Source organism: Harmonia axyridis, chromosome 5 (assembly GCF_914767665.1).
Source record: "Harmonia axyridis chromosome 5, icHarAxyr1.1, whole genome shotgun sequence".
NCBI classification, from domain to species: domain Eukaryota; kingdom Metazoa; phylum Arthropoda; class Insecta; order Coleoptera; family Coccinellidae; genus Harmonia; species Harmonia axyridis.
Genome location: NC_059505.1, coordinates 13,792,158 through 13,811,116, shown reverse-complemented (window position 1 = coordinate 13,811,116; position 18,959 = coordinate 13,792,158). Strand labels below are relative to the sequence as shown.

General features: G+C 35.1%; 1 protein-coding gene across 2 annotated transcripts in view; it reads right to left on the bottom strand.

Moving 5' to 3' along the window:
• The window catches only part of LOC123680512 (neprilysin-1-like), a 32,197-nt gene extending 18,907 nt beyond the window's left edge, over positions 1–13,290 (bottom strand). The window contains exons 1-3 of one of the 2 annotated variants that reach the window (XM_045618449.1): positions 13,171–13,290; positions 10,579–10,847; positions 6,384–6,696 (exon numbers count right to left, since the gene is read on the bottom strand). In XM_045618449.1, coding sequence (XP_045474405.1) covers positions 6,384–6,681 — 298 coding nt within the window. In that variant the 5' untranslated portion in view covers positions 6,682–6,696; positions 10,579–10,847; positions 13,171–13,290. The remainder of the gene's footprint in view (positions 1–6,383; positions 6,697–10,578; positions 10,848–13,170) is intronic. The other variant, XM_045618448.1, reaches the window with a different exon arrangement.
• Between the last annotated feature and the right edge of the window lie 5,669 nt (positions 13,291–18,959).

Sequence of the window (18,959 nt, the reverse complement as noted above, 5' to 3'; positions counted from 1 at the left end):
ATAAATATTTATTTTCAGTTAATTCATTATTTTAAATCAAGAGAAATGCACTGACTTAAAGTCGGGAGCTTTTAGAGCTCATTCATATAGTACTAATTGCATCCTTGGAAACCGCAGAACTATATAGGTATAAGCTAAAGCTACTGATGAAAGCTTCTGACTTCAAGTCAGTACTTTACAACGATTCGTCTTTAAGAGGAATTAACACCACGTGGTTATTCGCGTATCAGTCCAACTTTGGTACCCAATCATTTCCCCTCTAGTGCTCCTGGGTTGACCAAACTTTGTACGGTGTACGCAGTTGTACATTCACTTCATCTTATTTCTTTTTTCGAAGCAAATAAGTAGAGGGCAGCACTGTACAACGACTTTCACGAAATTATAGTTTTACCTCTTTTGTAATGATTTTTGGTAGTCTTTTTTTTCCATCAATATTCTAAAAAATATATCAATGTACAAAATATATATCATCAATTTTTTTGCGAAAAACGGAAAGTTACTAAACATTTTTTTTCTTTTGCAGATTGAAAATATTTACTTTTTTCCATTTAGATTATTATTTCAGGAAATTATGTGAAAACCCCATAAAAATCGGTGATTTGTAGGAAGGAATATCTCTTTTTTCGTTTTGAACTGAGCAGCCACGTGGTGGTGCTTCCTTTTAAGGAAGAAAATTTCATACTTTGAGGGAAATTGTCCAAATATTATGTAGTTTTTCTCATAAACATTCACACCTATTCGAAACACAAACAGGAAAAGTATGCGTTGAATTAACAGTTCGGTGTAGGAACAAGATCTCGAATCTCCCAAATTTGTTACAATTCATAGTCAACAAATTTGCGATTTTCCTGTTCGTTGAGTCAAATCGAACTGTAAACAATGAACTAACTCGAAACTCGGAGCAACTGGGGCATACTCTGATAGGGGAATTTCAGATGACTCTTTCCTTGAAGTTCCACATTTATTTTTGCCTAAATAAGGAATCATTCAAAGCTCAGTTGCTGTTCATTAATTAGTGAGTGACACGCTTCTTTCTGACGAATCCTCGACAATGTATAACCCGCCAATTATTTTTATTAGCTTCTCACAAGTCCTTATATTTAATACCTAGTTTGAGCCCACGACTTCGTCCCGTAAAATACCGTCTTCTAATTTATTTTCCTTTTATCATATTTTCATGAAATACAGACTTCGAAATAAGCTGAACTTGTTTGTGGAAAAAGAAGAAATTCGTTAGGTGGAGGAGACAAAAATTTTTTATTTCTGTTACTGTTCTATTATCACCAATGCTCATTTTCTGAGTTATATAAGAATAGAATTTATTAAATTTATACAGTTTCTACTACTACGAATCATTCATGACTGATTCAATTGCTCAAAATTATATACGGATTTTGAATATAAGATCATAAATTTTGTTTTTTTTTCTTTGACATTTTCCATTCACATTATATGTATAAATGTATACATACATATATTGCAATTTTGGAAATTAATATCGTCCTACATAGACGTATAACTTTGTTTCCACCGTTTTTTTTCCAAAATTCGGGGTTTTATTGTAGAAAACTGGTAATATTTATGATTCAAAGTATTGTCCATCGCTGACCACTACTTTCTCCTATCTTTCGGGCAGCGTAAGACTCCCGCGTTGAAAAAACTGGACATCTTTTGAAGCGATTCACGAATCGATCCAAATTTTTTACTTCCTCATGAGACCAAAAGTTCTGGTCAGCCAGGTCGAGTGCCATTGATCGGAACAAGTGATAGTCCGAGGGAGCAACGTCTGAAGAATACGGCGGGTGGGGTAGGACCATTTCAACGTTTCCGAATATGTCTTGACCACTTTCGCAACATGGGGTCGAGCATTGTCATGCTGTAAATCCCTTTATCATGTCTCTCGTTGTATTACGGCCGTTTGCCTTTCAATTCTCTGCTCAAACGCATTAATTGCGTTCAATAACGATCGCCTGTGATTAATTCAGTCGGTTTGAACAACTCATAATACACTACGCCGAGCTGGCCTCACTAAATACTGAGCATGACCTTCAAATTGTGAATATTCGGTTCGGCCGTCGACGTGGAAGAATGGCCGGGATATCCCAATGATTTTCTGCGCTTAGGATTATCGTAATGGTCTCATTTTTCGTCTCGAAGATTGAAATCTGAAATTTAGTTTAGTAAGAATTGATTGTTTTTATTTTTCAAAATTTCTAATTGTTCTAGTGATGTTAATTTGTGAAAATTATATTATCACAAATTAACATTACTAGAATAATTTGAAATTAAAAAAAACACAATCAACGAAATTTCAGATTTCAATCTTCGAGATGGTGACCTCATAAAGATGATATTTTTCCTGACCACATCCCATAATGTTGGACAAATGACATCTGACAAACCGAACTGACTTTCAACAAACTAATTTCCTCTTCGGCTTAATATTGCGTCTTAAGAAATAAAGTTAACTTCTCCACCTGATCATTTTTTGAAAAACAAAATAATTTTTCGAATAATATTGAAAAATACACATATACACATAAATATAGAAGACTACCTCTATTTACGGCGAGTAAAAATTGCACACTCTCACTTGGGAGATTGATTCACGCACATTTTTTAATAAACTTTGCATTATAAGATATGTATCTACTTTTCAGCTGGCCTGATGATGGTTTTAGAATTAAAAAAAACCGAAATCGTTTGTCAAAGAATAAATTAAGAAAAAATAGTGTGTTCTCATCACCACCTACCAATATCAATCCAAACATACTATGGAAGCTTTCATCACCAATATATATATAACATATTATATATTTCTTATCAAACTATAAACATCATCAAAAGTTTCAGTTCCACACGGCAAATCCACCAAGGGCCTATCTATAATAATCTGTGAACTTAGGCATATTTAAATATCTATTCGGTGGCCACCAAGGTATCCGGATTTAACACCGTTAGATTTTTTCAACATTTTTGAATTTGACCAAAGAAAAATATCTAACGACGTTAAATCCTTGGTGGCTACCAAATATTTTATCATAATTATCTGAAGTTCACAGAATATTATAGATAGGCACTTGGTCGATTTCCGTGTGAAACTGAAGCTTTTGATGATTTTTATAGTTTGATAAGAAATTTATATATTATGTTAGATACATATATTGGAAATATTAAAACTTCAAAACTAATGGTAATAAAAATAAATGATGTCACCAAATGGATTCTACTAAAAAATGCCTGTAGGATGTTTTTGTTTCATGTTTTAATCACCAATAATGAAGAATTAATAAGAACTTCTCATTTCACGCTATCTTTCAATTTTCTCTCATAGTTTGAAAACAGTTTAATTTATGATATTCCAGTTTGCACCAAAAAAATTCTCTCAAAAATCGAGTCCGAAAATGTGGCTCTTTTTTTTTTGCTCAAAGGGGTTCTGAGATCCACTCACTAGACAACGAATTTGGGCCACCAGATACAAAGTCTTCGCAATTTCATCAGCAAACTGAGTTTCACTCTAACCAATAATAAAAGCGTCCTTGATGAGGTGACGAATGAGCGTAGAATAAGGAAAAGCGGATAATTTCATTGGATTCTAAATGATTCCATCCTCTCCATCCTGAAAAATTGTTGGGCAAATGAGCGCTGCCAATTCCAATCTGGTTCCGCTGTCAGATTGAACAGAGGTTAATTTCAATTCGAAAATTACTGTTCTGAATTCCCTTCAGAAAGGAATGAAAACATCACAGGCAATGAATTCGAGGATTTAGGTATTAGGTAAGACATGTTTATATTCGCAGGGCGTGATAATTATATTTGGAAGGAACTTTCCATTCATTACGAGATGAAATTAGGAATTATTAGGTGTATATTTTGTCGAAAAAGTAATAATTTATAATATCCGCCTTCATTTGAAGTGAGTGTAAATTATGTATTTTTGATAATGAATTGCCTTCTATAATTGCGCGATGTAAAGTTCGTCGATCATTTATTTACAGGGCTACAAAGAAGGGAATATTTATCATTGTTCAGTAGATAAATATGATAAATCCATTATTTTTGGCGAAAACCAAGGACGTAGAAATGGGGTCTGCTAGGGGTAATAACTAATAATCGCAGCAAAAAATCGGACCCTTTTACGGTTTATGAGTTTATTATCGCTTTCAAGATTACTATTATTATATTACTTTTATTGATACGAAATTTTCCTTTATCTACCCGCTTTATCGAATTCTCCTTTGTTTTGCCATCTGTGATTTTTGCATTTGTCATCGGTAGTCACTTAATCGGTGTTTTCGGTTTTTTTGTATCATTTTCGTCACAACATTTCAATATTGCAGTTATCAAAGAACTAAACTGAATTATTCACATCGAAAAATTGTCTATGTTGTGTTTTACCATGTTATGTGTTTCATTGAAATAAAAATTTATTTGTGAAGACATCAGTTTTGAATTGACTATGTCGTTTGTTCCTAAATTGGAGGTAAACACAAAAATGACCATCCTATAACATGGGTCGGGAAAACAATTCCTTTCCTATTGGCCAAATATGGCTGATCCTGGGCGATAGCTTCCTTCAGACGGTCCAATTGTGGACAGTAATGTTCCGAGTTAACAGTTGTGCCTTAGAGAAGCAACTCATAGTAGATGATTCCCTGTCAATCTCACCAAACACACGGTAAAACCTTTCTGGCCGCCAATCCTTGCTTGGCCACCACTTCTGTCAGCTCGACCACGACCGTTTTCACTTGACGTGGTCGTAAGTGATCCACTTTTCATCACCAGTCATGGGTCGATTTTGACAAAACTGTCATAAAAGATTTTGTAGTAGAAATTTAATCTAACGCCATCTAGTGGAACCCGATCGGACTCATACTACACAGATACTGATAATTAAAACCAGGGGGGTGAAACCGCTAGTGCTAGCATTGGCAACAGATGTGACGTCACAAACACTCAGCATACACGGTATACATCATGCATACTTATCACGATGTAAAAATTTTATTCTCATAATAAGCCAATCAGCGTTCGAGTTTTTCAATATGATTTTATAACCAACAATAAATTGTGTTTGTATTTGTAATTCTTGTATGGTAGCAATGAACAGATAAACTAGTTTTTATTGTCACTTATTTATTACAAGTTCTGTTTTAGGTTTCAGGTAAGGTAAGCTCAGGTAATCCATGAGAAAATAAATTTAGAACAAAATAAGACCGGGTTTTTCCTCATATTGTATTTCAACGTTCTAATATATCTGAGATCCTTACTTGTGATTAAAATAATCCTTCAAAACCAACTATATTGAAGTTAAATTCTGTTCCTCGGCATTTACTGAAGTATCAAATTTATAATCATCAGCCCTATGATTGTAGAACTTCCCCAAATGTTTCTTGTATGGAAAATATTAATGATTCTAACAATAACCATATACGTGATACAGAATTATCATATCAAATTAAAATGAATTACCTAATAATTGATCGCTATTTATCTCTTTTTTTCATATCCACCTACAACCTCCAAATGAGCTGAAAATGAAGTACCAAAGAAGACCTGTGATAATTAAAGTGAATTACGAAATGAGCACTGTAACGCAGGAAGATAGATCAGACCAACTGAAGATTTTTATCTTTCATGTATGTGTAGAAATTTGAATATTGCTTCAGAAATGTATCAATTCAGTTGTTCATCAGATATAATTTTATAAAGTAGGTATAAATAGGTATTTTTTTTAGTCAGGTATAGTGTAAATCTCCCAATATAATGTATATTATGTATTGATTTTTATAAATAATTACTATTTTAAGCAAATATGTAAATTGACTTTGATAAATAAAACTTTTGAATGATATTTTTTGTTTTAATTCGAAATCATAGCAGCATAACCTAAAATAAATTCAAAAAATATTCCAACAATTTCAATGAATTGCCATGCCTTCATATTCAAATTTTCCCGCCATGTAAAACACTCAGTGATGGCGGACAAAATATCGCCCATATTGTTGCCTTGATTTAGCACGGCGTTAGCACTTCTTATATATTTAGTGTTCTGTGATCAAAACTATCTATTGGAAAATTAATGGATTTTTCTAGACTTGTTGGTGTTTTATTCCGGATTCCGCAACATCTTGAGTTATTGATTTCGACACTTCACTACATTGGACCCGAGATACCAATAAGATTGAAATTTTATGTAGGACTGTTGCAGTTATCTTCGACGTCTAAATGATGAACTTATCAGTCAAAGTTCTTAAATGGTAAATTCCAACTGGAAATAATATATAGGTAGGTGTAAGTACATAAAATTTCGAATTCACAAAAAACAAAATGACATTTTTAACTTTGCTCACAAGACGAATGAATATTATTTTGGTACTTACTTCTACAATTTCTGGTATTGAATACTAAGGCAAGAGTCACAACTCCACAAATAGTAAGTAATGCAGGAACTACGCAGGTAACTATAAGAATATATGTTTTCTTGAATGGTTCTTTTTCATCAGCTACACTAGTTTTAGTTTTTTCACCAGAAACTGTAACCACTGATGCTTTAATATTAATATTACTTGCTACTATACATTTGTTATCGTTTATAGAACTTAGGAAACCATTGTAGGATTTCTGCGAGATAGTGTCAGTACCCAAACCATTGCCTTCAGGGGTGGATAGTTTGTTCATTTTGACATGAAGTTACTGAAACAAAAATATCAATTATAAAATGATAGCATATCTTGAAATAATATATTTATGTACTAAAGAGAATATTCAGCACGTAAGGTATATGTATATCTGTTTTTTTTTATTTAAATTTTGGATTGGAAACAAATGGTAGACGTTGATTCCTTAGTGTGAAACGGATTTTTTTTCATTATTTCATCTAGAAACATGTTAACCTTTCCGGATAATAATTAATAGTTCAGTCAGTTTGTGATCACAAGAGTCCTCACGGGAAAGTTTTGATTTCTTCGATTTTATATGTTTTTTGGGGTGCTAATTTCGAATCTGAGGTTTGCCATCAATATTTCGTGACGGAACATTGAAAAGAATTCATTTTTAGGCAGGTTTTTGCATATAACTCGAAAAATATCAATTTTTCGTGGATGACATTTTTATACAAAAACAATATAACTATATAAAATTTTCAAATTTGTTCAATTAAGGTTTTCGTTAAATAAACCGTTCTGGCTGGCTCAGACGATACATTTAAAAATTGGAATTTTATGTCTCTGCAAGAACTCACTTATTGAGGTAGTTTTTATTTCTTCGATTTTATATGTTTTTTGTGGTGCTGAATCCGAATCTGAGGTTTCTATTCAAAAATTCGTGATGGGACATTGAAAAAGATTCAAAGAAAGGTAAACAATTTCATTTTTTGCATCTAATTCGGAAAATATCAATTTTTTATGAATGATCAACCTTCCTATACAAAAATTTGAATTTGAATACTCTATTGTATCGATACTACGATGATATTATTTCCGGAATATATTCATTGAAATCAATATAAAGAAATAAACTAAATTTTAAAAAATGATTTTGAAAATACTTCTTTCTGAACTGATGATAGTTTCATAGTTTGAACCTTTCTGAATTGATAGGAAGAAGAGATTATTGATTGCCATTAATAGTTAAAGTTTTGGAGTGGAAGAAGTGGTTTTTGTAGAGATAGATAAAATACGCTAATTTTCAAATATCATCTGAGCCAGAACGGTTGATCGGACAAAAACTCATTTGAAGAAATTTGTAGAACAATTTATTTACTTTGGTTTTATTTCGAGAGTTCATGAACGAAAAATTGATATTTTCCGAGTTCTATACAAAAAAACCGCCAAAAAATGAAATTTTTTACTTTTATTTTTTTCATTTTTTTCAATGTTCCGTCACGAAATATTGGTGGCAAACCTCAGAATCGGATTTAACACCCAAAAAAACATATTCAGTCGAAGAAATCAAAACTTTCCACTGAAAAACACATATTGACTGGACTATAAGTAGAAAACGGTTGGTGAGATTTTGGTAATACCAGATATGCATCCAAAATGTTCATGTCTGTCTAGTTGTTAAACAAAATGCGTTTTTTGGGTGCTTGTTACGTGTCCAAAATATTTGTATTTTCGAATTTTAGCCGGGTAAGTTCTCAAATAATATTGAGTTAGAGTCACTGATTTAGATTTTATAGTCAAATAAAAAAAGTTATACGGGGTGTTCCTCAGAAGAAAGTTTTATTAGCAATGTTCCGTACTGATAAATTCACCCTTTTGCAGATTCATAGGCATGAGCAATGATAAGAAATACAACAAACTGTCTAAAAAAAGATGCTTTTTTAAATCTATCATTACAACGTCAGGGATTTTTACGGAATGAATCTGCAAGTGAATTGATTCTTCAGTACAGAACATTTCTAATATAACTTTCGCTTTCTTTCGAAAGAAACACGTTCAGATTTCGCAAATGAATATAAATTAATTATATTAAGCTTCATGCAAAATTTCGTGTTTGTCGCATCATCAGAATTATAAGAAAATAATTCGAACAAAATATCACAAAATAATTAAAAGAAAATCACGTGACGTAGTCAGGAGCTTTAGAACACTAGTTCATTCATGCGATATTATGCTTGAATTATTTTTCTTATAAATATTCATTCAATCAATTCTCGACAAGTATTAGAGCTACATGAATGAAATTGGTTACAAAATAGGTTATTATACCGCATTCTTAAAGCTCGGAGTCATAATCGATTAATTTCAGAAGCTTAAAACCAGAAAATCAAATTAAAAAACAATTGTCGGCAACTTGACCACCTGACAGAGTGATTCACCGCGATGGCCTATTAGACGTTTATGGAAAACTAATCATAATTTTTCTGAAAATTTGCATACCACTGGAGTTTGAGAAAATGATTTTGAGACCTCCGCAGCTTCCGGTTATACCGAAAACAGACTACTACTTCATTTTTTCAAACGGCGCACCCAGTATATTATTGCATCGTTAGATAGCTTATTTGATGACAATTTCAGCATAATGCCATACCTTGGGTATAAACTCAACTGTTCATGAGTTAATGAGATTTTTATAAAAAAAATAGATGCGACGAGGACTCACATTTCTCAAATATTTCTGCAGAATAAGGTTCTTTCGATAAAACCTTCTTCATTTTCGATCCTACCAATACGTAGTATTTTAAGACTGTTTGCGGTTTGGGCCAAAAATGTTGAGGCATGGTTATTGGAAGATCATGAACTTTAACAACTCAAATTCATAAAAAAATCAAGATTTTCGAATTACAACCTATATTTTTTATTCTTTCAGTCAATTCTACGTATGAAGAGAGGAGGGGAAGTAACTCAAGCAAATCCTATACTTAAAATGAAAATTTTACGAGTTATCTATAAAAAACTTGAACTAAGAATTTCTAACTCAGTTGAGTAGTTTGTGACTCCCGTAAAACAGAGAAGTACCTAACTTAAAGAAGATGTATAGATAAATTAAATTTGACATTTCATAAATTATACCCTGTACATATACGAACTTATAATTATTTGATTCAGTCTTATAATACAACATATTGACAGAATCGACAATTGAAACGGTTTTTTCGAAAAAAAATTTCTGCAAAAATATTTTTGAAAATGTCCTTGTAGCAACCATTTTTTCCATAAAAATCTCATTAACACATGAACAGTTGAGTTTATTCTCAAGGTATGGTATATTGCTAAAGTTGTCATCAAATAAGCTTTCTAATGATGAAATAATATACTGGGTGTGCTATTTGAAATAAGAAAGTGGTTGTCTGTTTCTGATATAACCGGAAGTTGTATAGGTCTGAAAATATTTTAGGGAGGAAGATCATTGTCGCAAACCCTGATATGCAAATTTTCAGCACAAAATTATGATTGGTTTTCACTAAACGTCTAATAGTCCACCCCGGTGAATCACCCTGTATAATCATGAAATTTAGAAGATCCTTATAGTTTTTTCGACTTTTTTAAGTTTTCCTTTGAATTTTGAAGAGAATGAGCTCGGGTTCGAATATTTATTTTTACATGTAATTATTGTCTAGATGGTGTTTGTAAAAAATTCAATCAATAAATATATACGATTCTTCTTATGCATTTTGAAATAATTTGTGACTAAAAAGAAAATAATAAACGATGACTTCAATCAAATTCAATTTAATTTTCAATTTCTATAAATTTTTTAATTCTATACATTCCGAATTATAAACAGTGAAAATTTCAGGGGAATTTTCTTCCCTCATAGATATCGAATACTTTTTCCGTAAATAAAAAATAAAAGTGCTCCAATTATATCGAATATATCCAATATTTATCATCGCAAAGTTCTGATGATTATAGATAAAAGAAAATAAATCAGAATGAAAAGTTAAATGCTATAGATTTGGCAATTATTCCATACAGGCTTAATATCATCACAATGAATTCTGGAGTTGCTTTGTAAACAAAACTTCTGTAACCTACATCTTCAACTCAGGGATTTCTAAATGAATTATTCAGAAACAATACGAATTATGTATGAAAACAATAAGACACCTTATGAAATCTACTACATTACCATTTGAAATCGAAGGTGGTATGTTGAAAATTCTTCAAAACATTCTTCATAGAAATCAAAACGATGATCAAACAAATCCCTACGATTGTGAAGATGTGAAACTCGGCAAGTATCCTGCGTACAACTGATGGAAAATTGTACAGAGTATCGTGTGGCATCTGTCATTCGGGAAAAATCGTTAGGTGAGCGTAAGTTGCCGATTGGATTTTATGCTCGAGTTTGCACCCCTAGTTAATTCCCGAACCCTCGTTCTGTTCAACTCGAATCATCTGAAAAAATACAATTTGCTGAACACTCATTGAAACTAATCTGGTTTGAGGTCTTTGTGAACTTCGGGAAGCAAAATGGCGAATGCGTGGGTCCATACAGGATGCTCTTCACTTGTAACTCCAGTATTATTACATTCATTGTTTTAATTTATGGGTATTGAAGTGTAGATAATGTAATGTTTCGAATTGGGGAATTAGGAAGTGTTTCCTGCCAAAATCATACGATGGCGTAGATATATTTGTGCGATGAATGTTTTCCTATTGAAAATTTACACCATTGTCTTCTTTTCGAGAAAATTATTTCATTTCTTAAATCAACAGAGCTTCACTTTATTTATCACTAGTGGGAAAAATCGAAAAATTAATTTTTGAAATTTTCGTGGATAGTGCCATCTGAAAGCGTTACCTATAATACACTAAGTCAATGTTTGTACTTTCATTTGTAATTAATAATAATAATAATAATATAGTTTATTCTCAGAAAAAAAACAAAATTTCTCAAAATGACATCAATTCCCAAAATCTACATACTATGAAAATAAACATAAATCACAGAAGTAGCGTTGCTACTTGTAAGTGATGTTCTTTCACTTCTACATATCAACGAGGTCACAACAATGCTGATCAAAAATAACAATAAAAAAAGAACGAAAAACAATTTAACATTACAACAATTAATGGGAAAAATTAATTTTTGCAGATTTTCGTGGATAGTGTTTGCTTTTTACTCGATTATCACGAAAATGGTACCGGGTTTTTCACCATAATTTGACACCCTCTTCAACTTTTTTACTAAAACAGGTTCAAAAAAATGTTTTCCACAAAAGTTTCACGACATCGACTAGTGTTTTTTTAAAATGATTTCACAAAACGAAATATATACAGAATGGGCAACATATTGATTGCAACTTCATTTATTCCAGTCGAACACCCTGTATTTTTTTCTATATTTGACTAGTTCTTTTTCCCCTGTCTTCGAATATATGTTTGGTCTATCTTTCCTATTCTGAGTACCACAGATTTTCAAATTTTAAGTACCACCTAGCATGCTCAGTAATCAATTTTCAAGTGGTAGGCTGCGATAACTCAAAATGCCCTTTTTTGAGTTATCTTGTATATGACATACGTTTTTAACTATAAATTGGAATTCGATGATTTGGATACAACTCCATATATTCTCTCCTTGTAGCTTTCTTATTTTTATTGTTCTTCACATAAAGTGAAAATATTTCAAATTTTTCCGCTTCTGTGTAGTGCATATTCGATGAATATTTTCATTCAATGATAAACGTATGTCATATATCGTTGACAACGAGATAACTCAAAAAAGAGCATATTGAATTATCGTAGCCTTCCACTTGAAAACTAAATACTTAGCTTGACAGATGGGTCTTAAAATTCTAAACTCTGTGATACTCAGAATAAGAGAGATAGGCCAAACATATGTTATATATTCGAAATCAGGGGAAAAAGAGTGAGTCAAATATAGAAAAATATACAGGGTGTCCCATTTGAGAAAATGAAGTTACAATCAATATGTTGTCCTCTCTGTATATATTTCATTTCTTGAAATCATTTTGAAAACCACTTGTCGCTTTCGTGAAACTTTTGTAGAAAACATTTTTTTGTACCTTTTTCAGTAACAAAGTTAAAAAGGGGGTGAAATTGGTGAAAACCTCGGTACATTCTAAATATGAAAAAAAATCCGATACCTTTCTTCTAGAGAAGCTCTGTTGATTTCGGAAATGAAATAGTTTTAACGAAAGTAAAACAATGGATTTTCAATAAGAAAAGAATCATCTTACCCCTATATCTGCGCCAATGGATAATTTGGGCTGGAGACACTTACCCAATTCGAAACATTACATTATCTAGACTTCAATACTTAAAAATCAAAACAATGAATGTAAAAATACTAGATTTATAACTAAAAAAAAATATTTTTTTTTCAAATTTAACACCCTGTATCTCGAAAACGAAGCTTGTTAGGATATATGTTAATTTGAACTTTTAATGAAAAAAATTGTTCTATCTAACGCCAAAGTTATTGAACTAAAATCTGGACCACCCTGTATTAGGGAAAATTATTTTGCCGAGTGGAATTTATGTCCTAATGCAAACAAAACAGAACTTTCCTGTTTTCATTTGAATAATCAAGAAATATAGAGAAAATTGAAAGTAACTTTCCATAATTCTATCTTGAATCATAATCATACTCCTAAATATCTTAGAGTTAAACTTGTTTCTTCGTTGAATTTCAAGGTCCACTTGGAAAATTTTCGTATGAAATTGAAGTCGAGGAATAATATTCTTAAAAAATTACCTGGTTCTTCATAGGCTGCTGATGCCAGTAGTCTTCGTACGGCAGCTTTGGCCTTGGTTTTTTTTTGCTGCTGAATACTGTTGTTCTGTTTGGATAATAGTGCTCATGTTCATGAAATTGATGCACAGATTAACATTTCTATGAGAATTATTAGTGGAACTATTACCTTTACATTGGTTACCTGTGCTATCACATTCAGGGTGTTTCCTAAACATGCGGCAAAAATTCAGGGGGTTGTTCCTTGGACTATTTTAAGCATGTTTTGTCCTTGGATGATTTTTGAAAAACCTCTTTGTTTCGAAGATACAGGGCGAACAACATTTTTCATATTTTTAAAATTAATAATAGTTTAAATAAAAATGCGTACCGCACTGTGTTTACTAAGTAGGTACAATTTATTTTTAAATTTGTTCAACAACATTCCAATTACTAAAAACGGCCAGTTTTTTGACTAAAAATTGATAAGTGCAGATGGTAAAGGAATACAGATTAAACACGGTTTTCATTTGAATTCGTTTTGTGATGTATTAGCAATTTTTAGTCAAAAAACTGGCCGTTTTTATTAATTGGAATGTTGTTGAACAAATTTAAAAATAAATTGTACCTACTTAGTAAACACAGTGCGGTACGCATTTTTATTTAAACTATTATTAATTTTAAAAATATGAAAAATGTTGTTCGCCCTGTATCTTCAAAACAAAGAGGTTTTTCAAAAATCATCAAAGGACAAAATATTCTTAGAATAGTCCAAGGAACAACCCCCTGAATTTTTGCCGCATGTTTAGGAAACACCCTGTATAGTTCCGTCTTATATTCGTAGACAAGTTGCAGTCAAAAAATCTTGGGATAAATTCAAATTCGACCCGAACTTTTATCCTATTATTGTATCTTACCTCCTAGACTTCCGAATGAGAGGGGGGAACGTGTTCCAGCGTCCCTAATTGGAAAAAAATAATGTGCAAACTATAAAAAATCCAAAAATATCGAGTAAGTATTTGTTTTTTATATTCTCTTTGAATTTTCTATGGATAACATGAATATTCTGCACGAATCCGTCAGCGAATTCGATTTTGTCTATCTGGTTGTCCGTATACAATATCAGGTGTGTGAATAAGTCTTTCCCGTTTTTTGTAAGAGATGGCGCCACCAATACTGTGCGAGTATTTAATGGTTACATATGTCATAATCAAAGCTTATTCATCTGTCAACAATTCCACACTAACACATTAGTTGAAATTTTTTCGCATCATAAATTTTTGAAATCGTGAAAATGTCGAAATTTGAGCCGAGTCGACGTCATTTGCGGGAAGTTTCACTTTATTGGTTCAATTTGAAGAAATCTGCTGCCGAGGCGCATCGGTTGCTTCAGGAAGCTTATGGAGAAGGTTGTGTCGATGATTCAAGTGTTCGCGGATGGTTTCGACGCTTCAAAAGTGGCGATTTCGACGTGGAAGACAAGGAGCGTTCCGGGCTGCCGCAAATCTTTGAAGATCAAGAATTGGTGACTTTGCTTGATGAAGATTCGTGTCAAACGCAAGAAGAACTTGCTGAAGCATTGGGAGTTGACCGAACAACCATTTCCAAGCGTTTGAAAGCCATGGGAATGATCCAAAAGCAAGGAAATTGGGTGCCGTACGAACTGAAGCTGAGAGACGTCGAACGGCGTTTTTTCACTTGCGAACAGCTGCTTCAGCGACATAAAAGAAAGGGTTTTCTGCATCGTATCGTGACTGGCGATGAAAAGTGGATCCGTTACGATAATCCGAAGCGAAGAAAATCATGGGGACTACCCGGCCATGCATCATCATCGACGGCCAAGCCAAATATTCATGGCGCCAAGCTCATGCTCTGTATATGGTGGGACCAGCTAGGTGTGGTTTACTATGAGCTTCTGAAACCGAATGAAAGGATCACAGGCGAGGTCTATCGACGACAATTGATGCGTTTGAGCCGCGCACTGCGAGAAAAACGGCCACAATACTCCGACAGGCACGACAAAGTTATTTTGCAACATGACAATGCTCGCCCACATGTTGCACAGCCGGTGAAAACATACTTAGAAACGCTCAAATGGGAAGTCCTACCCCACCCGCCGTATAGTCCAGACATTGCTCCGTCTGATTACCATCTCTTCAGATCGATGACGCCTGGCCTGGCTGACCAGCACTTCCATTCCTACGAGGAAGCCAAAAAATGGGTGGAAAACTGGATAGAGGCCAAACCGGTCGAATTTTTTCGCAACGGGATTCGTATGTTGCCAGAAAGATGGGGAAAAGTTGTAGCTAGCGATGGCCAATACTTTCAATAATTCATTTGTAACCATTTTTTCACAATAAAGGCTCAAAATTTGAAAAAAAAACGAGAAAGACTTATTCACACACCTGATATACACGATGAAATAACAATATTTTTCACCGGGATGGCCTATTAGACGTTCATGGAAAACTAATCATAATTTTGTGCTGAAAATTTGCGTGTTGAGGTTTGAGACAATGATCTTTCCCCATAAAATATTTTCAGGTCGCCGTTCTGGGGCCATTTCGTACATTGTCTGCTTGAAACGCATATTAAGTGTTAGGTTAGGTGGTTCCATTTTGGGGGGGTCATGACCCACTTGACCCCTCCTGGGACCGCGCTTGTATGCATGTTATGATTTTTTATAGAATGAAAAGAAATTCAATTTTAAAGGCATGCGAAAAATAAAAAACTATGTTATTGGAAGATGGTTTCAGTTTTCAAATCTCTCCCCTAAGAATATGCAGAAAAAATGTTTGTATGATGTACATAATGTATTAGATATCTCTTGGTAATCTTGATTTTGGTATTGATTTTGGATTGTATATCAATACATGATAATTTTTCTCACCGTCTATTCTCTTCTATATATACAAAAATACAGATAGCTATTTATTTATTATTATTTGAACTGGGGTCGTTTCGGTTCGGTAAGTCTTCCGGGAACTGCGACCATGTAGATATTTCGTTCTCTACCCTTCTCATTCATGGAAACCTAAGGAGGTCGTCAATGTCGTTAATAAAACTGACAACCTCCTTAGGGGCCTTGACCGTTACCTCTCTGGTATCCAGGACCGGCCCACCCATATGAATGGTTCTTAAGCCAGCCATCTCCGGACACTTGCATACCATGTGTTCGGCTTTTTCTGCTTCTGATCCACAGAGCCTGCAAATCTCATCTGCTGACTTTCCCATACGGTACAAATGATGTTTGTACCGACAGTACCCCGTCAGCAGTCCCACCATCACCCGAAGCTCGCCTCGTGATAGCTTCAAGAGCTTTTTGGCGTAGGTAGGTGAAATCGTCACGAATTTCTTTGCCTGAGCAAATCTAGGAGTGTTAGTCCAATGGATTATCCTGTTGTTCAACTCCCATAGCTGGACCGCAGCTTTATATTGGTCTTTTCCTAGCCCACAGAAAGCCTCAGGTCCAGCAGGTGTTAACCTTGATGCACTTTTTGCAAGTTTATCAGCTTTTTCATTTCCTTCAACCCCACGGTGCCCTGGTACCCATAGTAGAGTCACTTAATCTGGCCAGTTGCTTTATGGTATTACCGCACTCCCAAGTCAACAGAGACCCCTGGCTGCACGATTCCAGGGATCTCAGCGTGGTTTGGCTGTCCGTGGTGATGTAGATATGCACCCCCTTGAGGTTCATTTTGAGACACTCCTGAGCGCATACATAAACAGCCAGTATCTCGGTCTGTAGAATCGAAGGCTCACTTCCCATTGCTTTAGAGATCTTCCGTTTAGGTCCATATATCCCAATGCCAATACCTCCCTCTGATTTTGATCCATCGGTGAACCGTGTGGATGACTTTTTGTTCAAACGATTTACGAAACTTATTGCACTAGGACGGTCATTTATAACCGTTTCAAAATCGAAAGTGGTTGGCATAACATCCGATGGTTTTGCCAAGAGGTTTGAACCTAATTGATTCAATATCCTCATATGTCCAACCCAGTTTCCAGGTAGGAGCTTTCCATTAAGGAAAATTCTTATTGCTTCCAGCAGGCTTCATTTCCTCACATGTAAATATAAGGGAGCCAAGTCCAGTATGACCCCCAGCGCTGCTGTGCGTATAGCTCCTGTGACACCAATGCATGCCAGCCTTTGCAGTTTCTGCAACCGGCTGCGTGTGGTGGCCTCCTCGGTTTTTGTCCACCATGCTAGAGACGCATAGGTGACAATAGGGCGTACCACCGCTGTGTATAACCACAGTACCATTTTCGGTTTCACTCCCCATGGCTTTCCAAAAAGTCTTTTGCATGCCCACATAGCCGCCGTGGCTCTGGAAAGAGTCTTATCTATATGTTTCCCCCAGTTCAGTTTACTGGTCAGGATAACACCTAGATATTTGCACTCACTAGAGGAGTGCAGAGTCTGGCCATTTAGGACCGGAGCTCTGAGGTCGAGATTCCTTCTTCTAGTGAACGGACCAGTTTTTAATAATTCTGAGACAAGTTGCATTCAACTACATCATGAGCCCTCATGCTTGCCTCTAACAGTCACCACTATGTCGTCGGCGTAAGCCTGGACGTTGAAGCCACCTGCTGTAAGCCTCTCCAGGTGGCCATCCATGACCAAGATCCACAGCAAGGGTGATAGAACCCGTCCCTGAGGGCATCTCCTGCACGTCAGCATGGTCACTTCGACTTCTCCCAGATAGGCTGTAACGGTCCGTCCTTTCAACATAGCTGATATCCACTTAACAGTGCAGGGTTCTATCCCTTTCCTTTTGGCTGCATTGCATATGGAGGCATGTAGGGTATTATTAAAGGCCCCTCCGATATCTCCAAATATTGCAAGCATAATCTCTTTTACGGTGAGGGTGCCTTCCACCTTTCTGAGGAGATAATGAAGGGCGTCTACAGTAGATCTGCCCGCCCTATAGACAAACTATTTGTTGTGGAGCTTTAAACTTCCCCTTATATTATTATCTGTTATTTTCTCCATGGTCTTCAGGAGAAAAGAGGTGAGGCATATGGGTCGATAGAATTTAAGCTCCGGGGAGCCCTTTCGACCCTCTTTGGGTATGAATACTACCCTCGCCTCCCTCCATGATTTCGGAATATAACCCCTTGTAAAGCTGGCCTTAAAGACCTCAGTTATCGGGGCCATAAGGACTTCAACACCTTTCTGAAGCATGGCTGGAAAGATACCTACCATCCATGCCTACTGATTTGAAGGGCTGAAAGCTCATTATCGCCCATTCAATTCTTTCTGGTGTGAATAGTCTACCAGCTTTCTGAGAATCCCGCCTGGTGGGGTTGTACCTATACTTCCCCAGCTTCAGTGGTAAACTACTTGGAGCCAGGAAAATGAGTCTCTAGTAGAGCTATCAGGCTCTCTCAATGATCATTCGTAAATTCCCCCCCTTGGGTTTCTTTATTTGGCCAATTGGGTTGGAGTGATCCTTAGATAGTACTTTTTGAAGTCGAGCTGCTGGGGCTGTTTTATCTATTCCCTCGCAGAAACTTCTCCAGGACTGCCTTTTGGCTTTCCTGACCTCTTTGTTGTAGTTGGCCAGGGCCAGTCTGTAGGCATTCAAGCTACTTCTCGCTTGGCCTTATTGAAGGCTTTTCTAGCAGTTTTCTTGAGGTTCTCAAGATGATTATTCCACCAGGGGACGTCTCCGGAGATCGTTTTCTTCCTGAATGGACAACTGTTTTCAAATGCTCTCTTCGGACATGATGTGAAGTGAGCAGAGGCGTTTTCCATATCCTCATTGGAACTGATGTTCTATTTCAGGCCTATCAGTTCAGAACTTAGA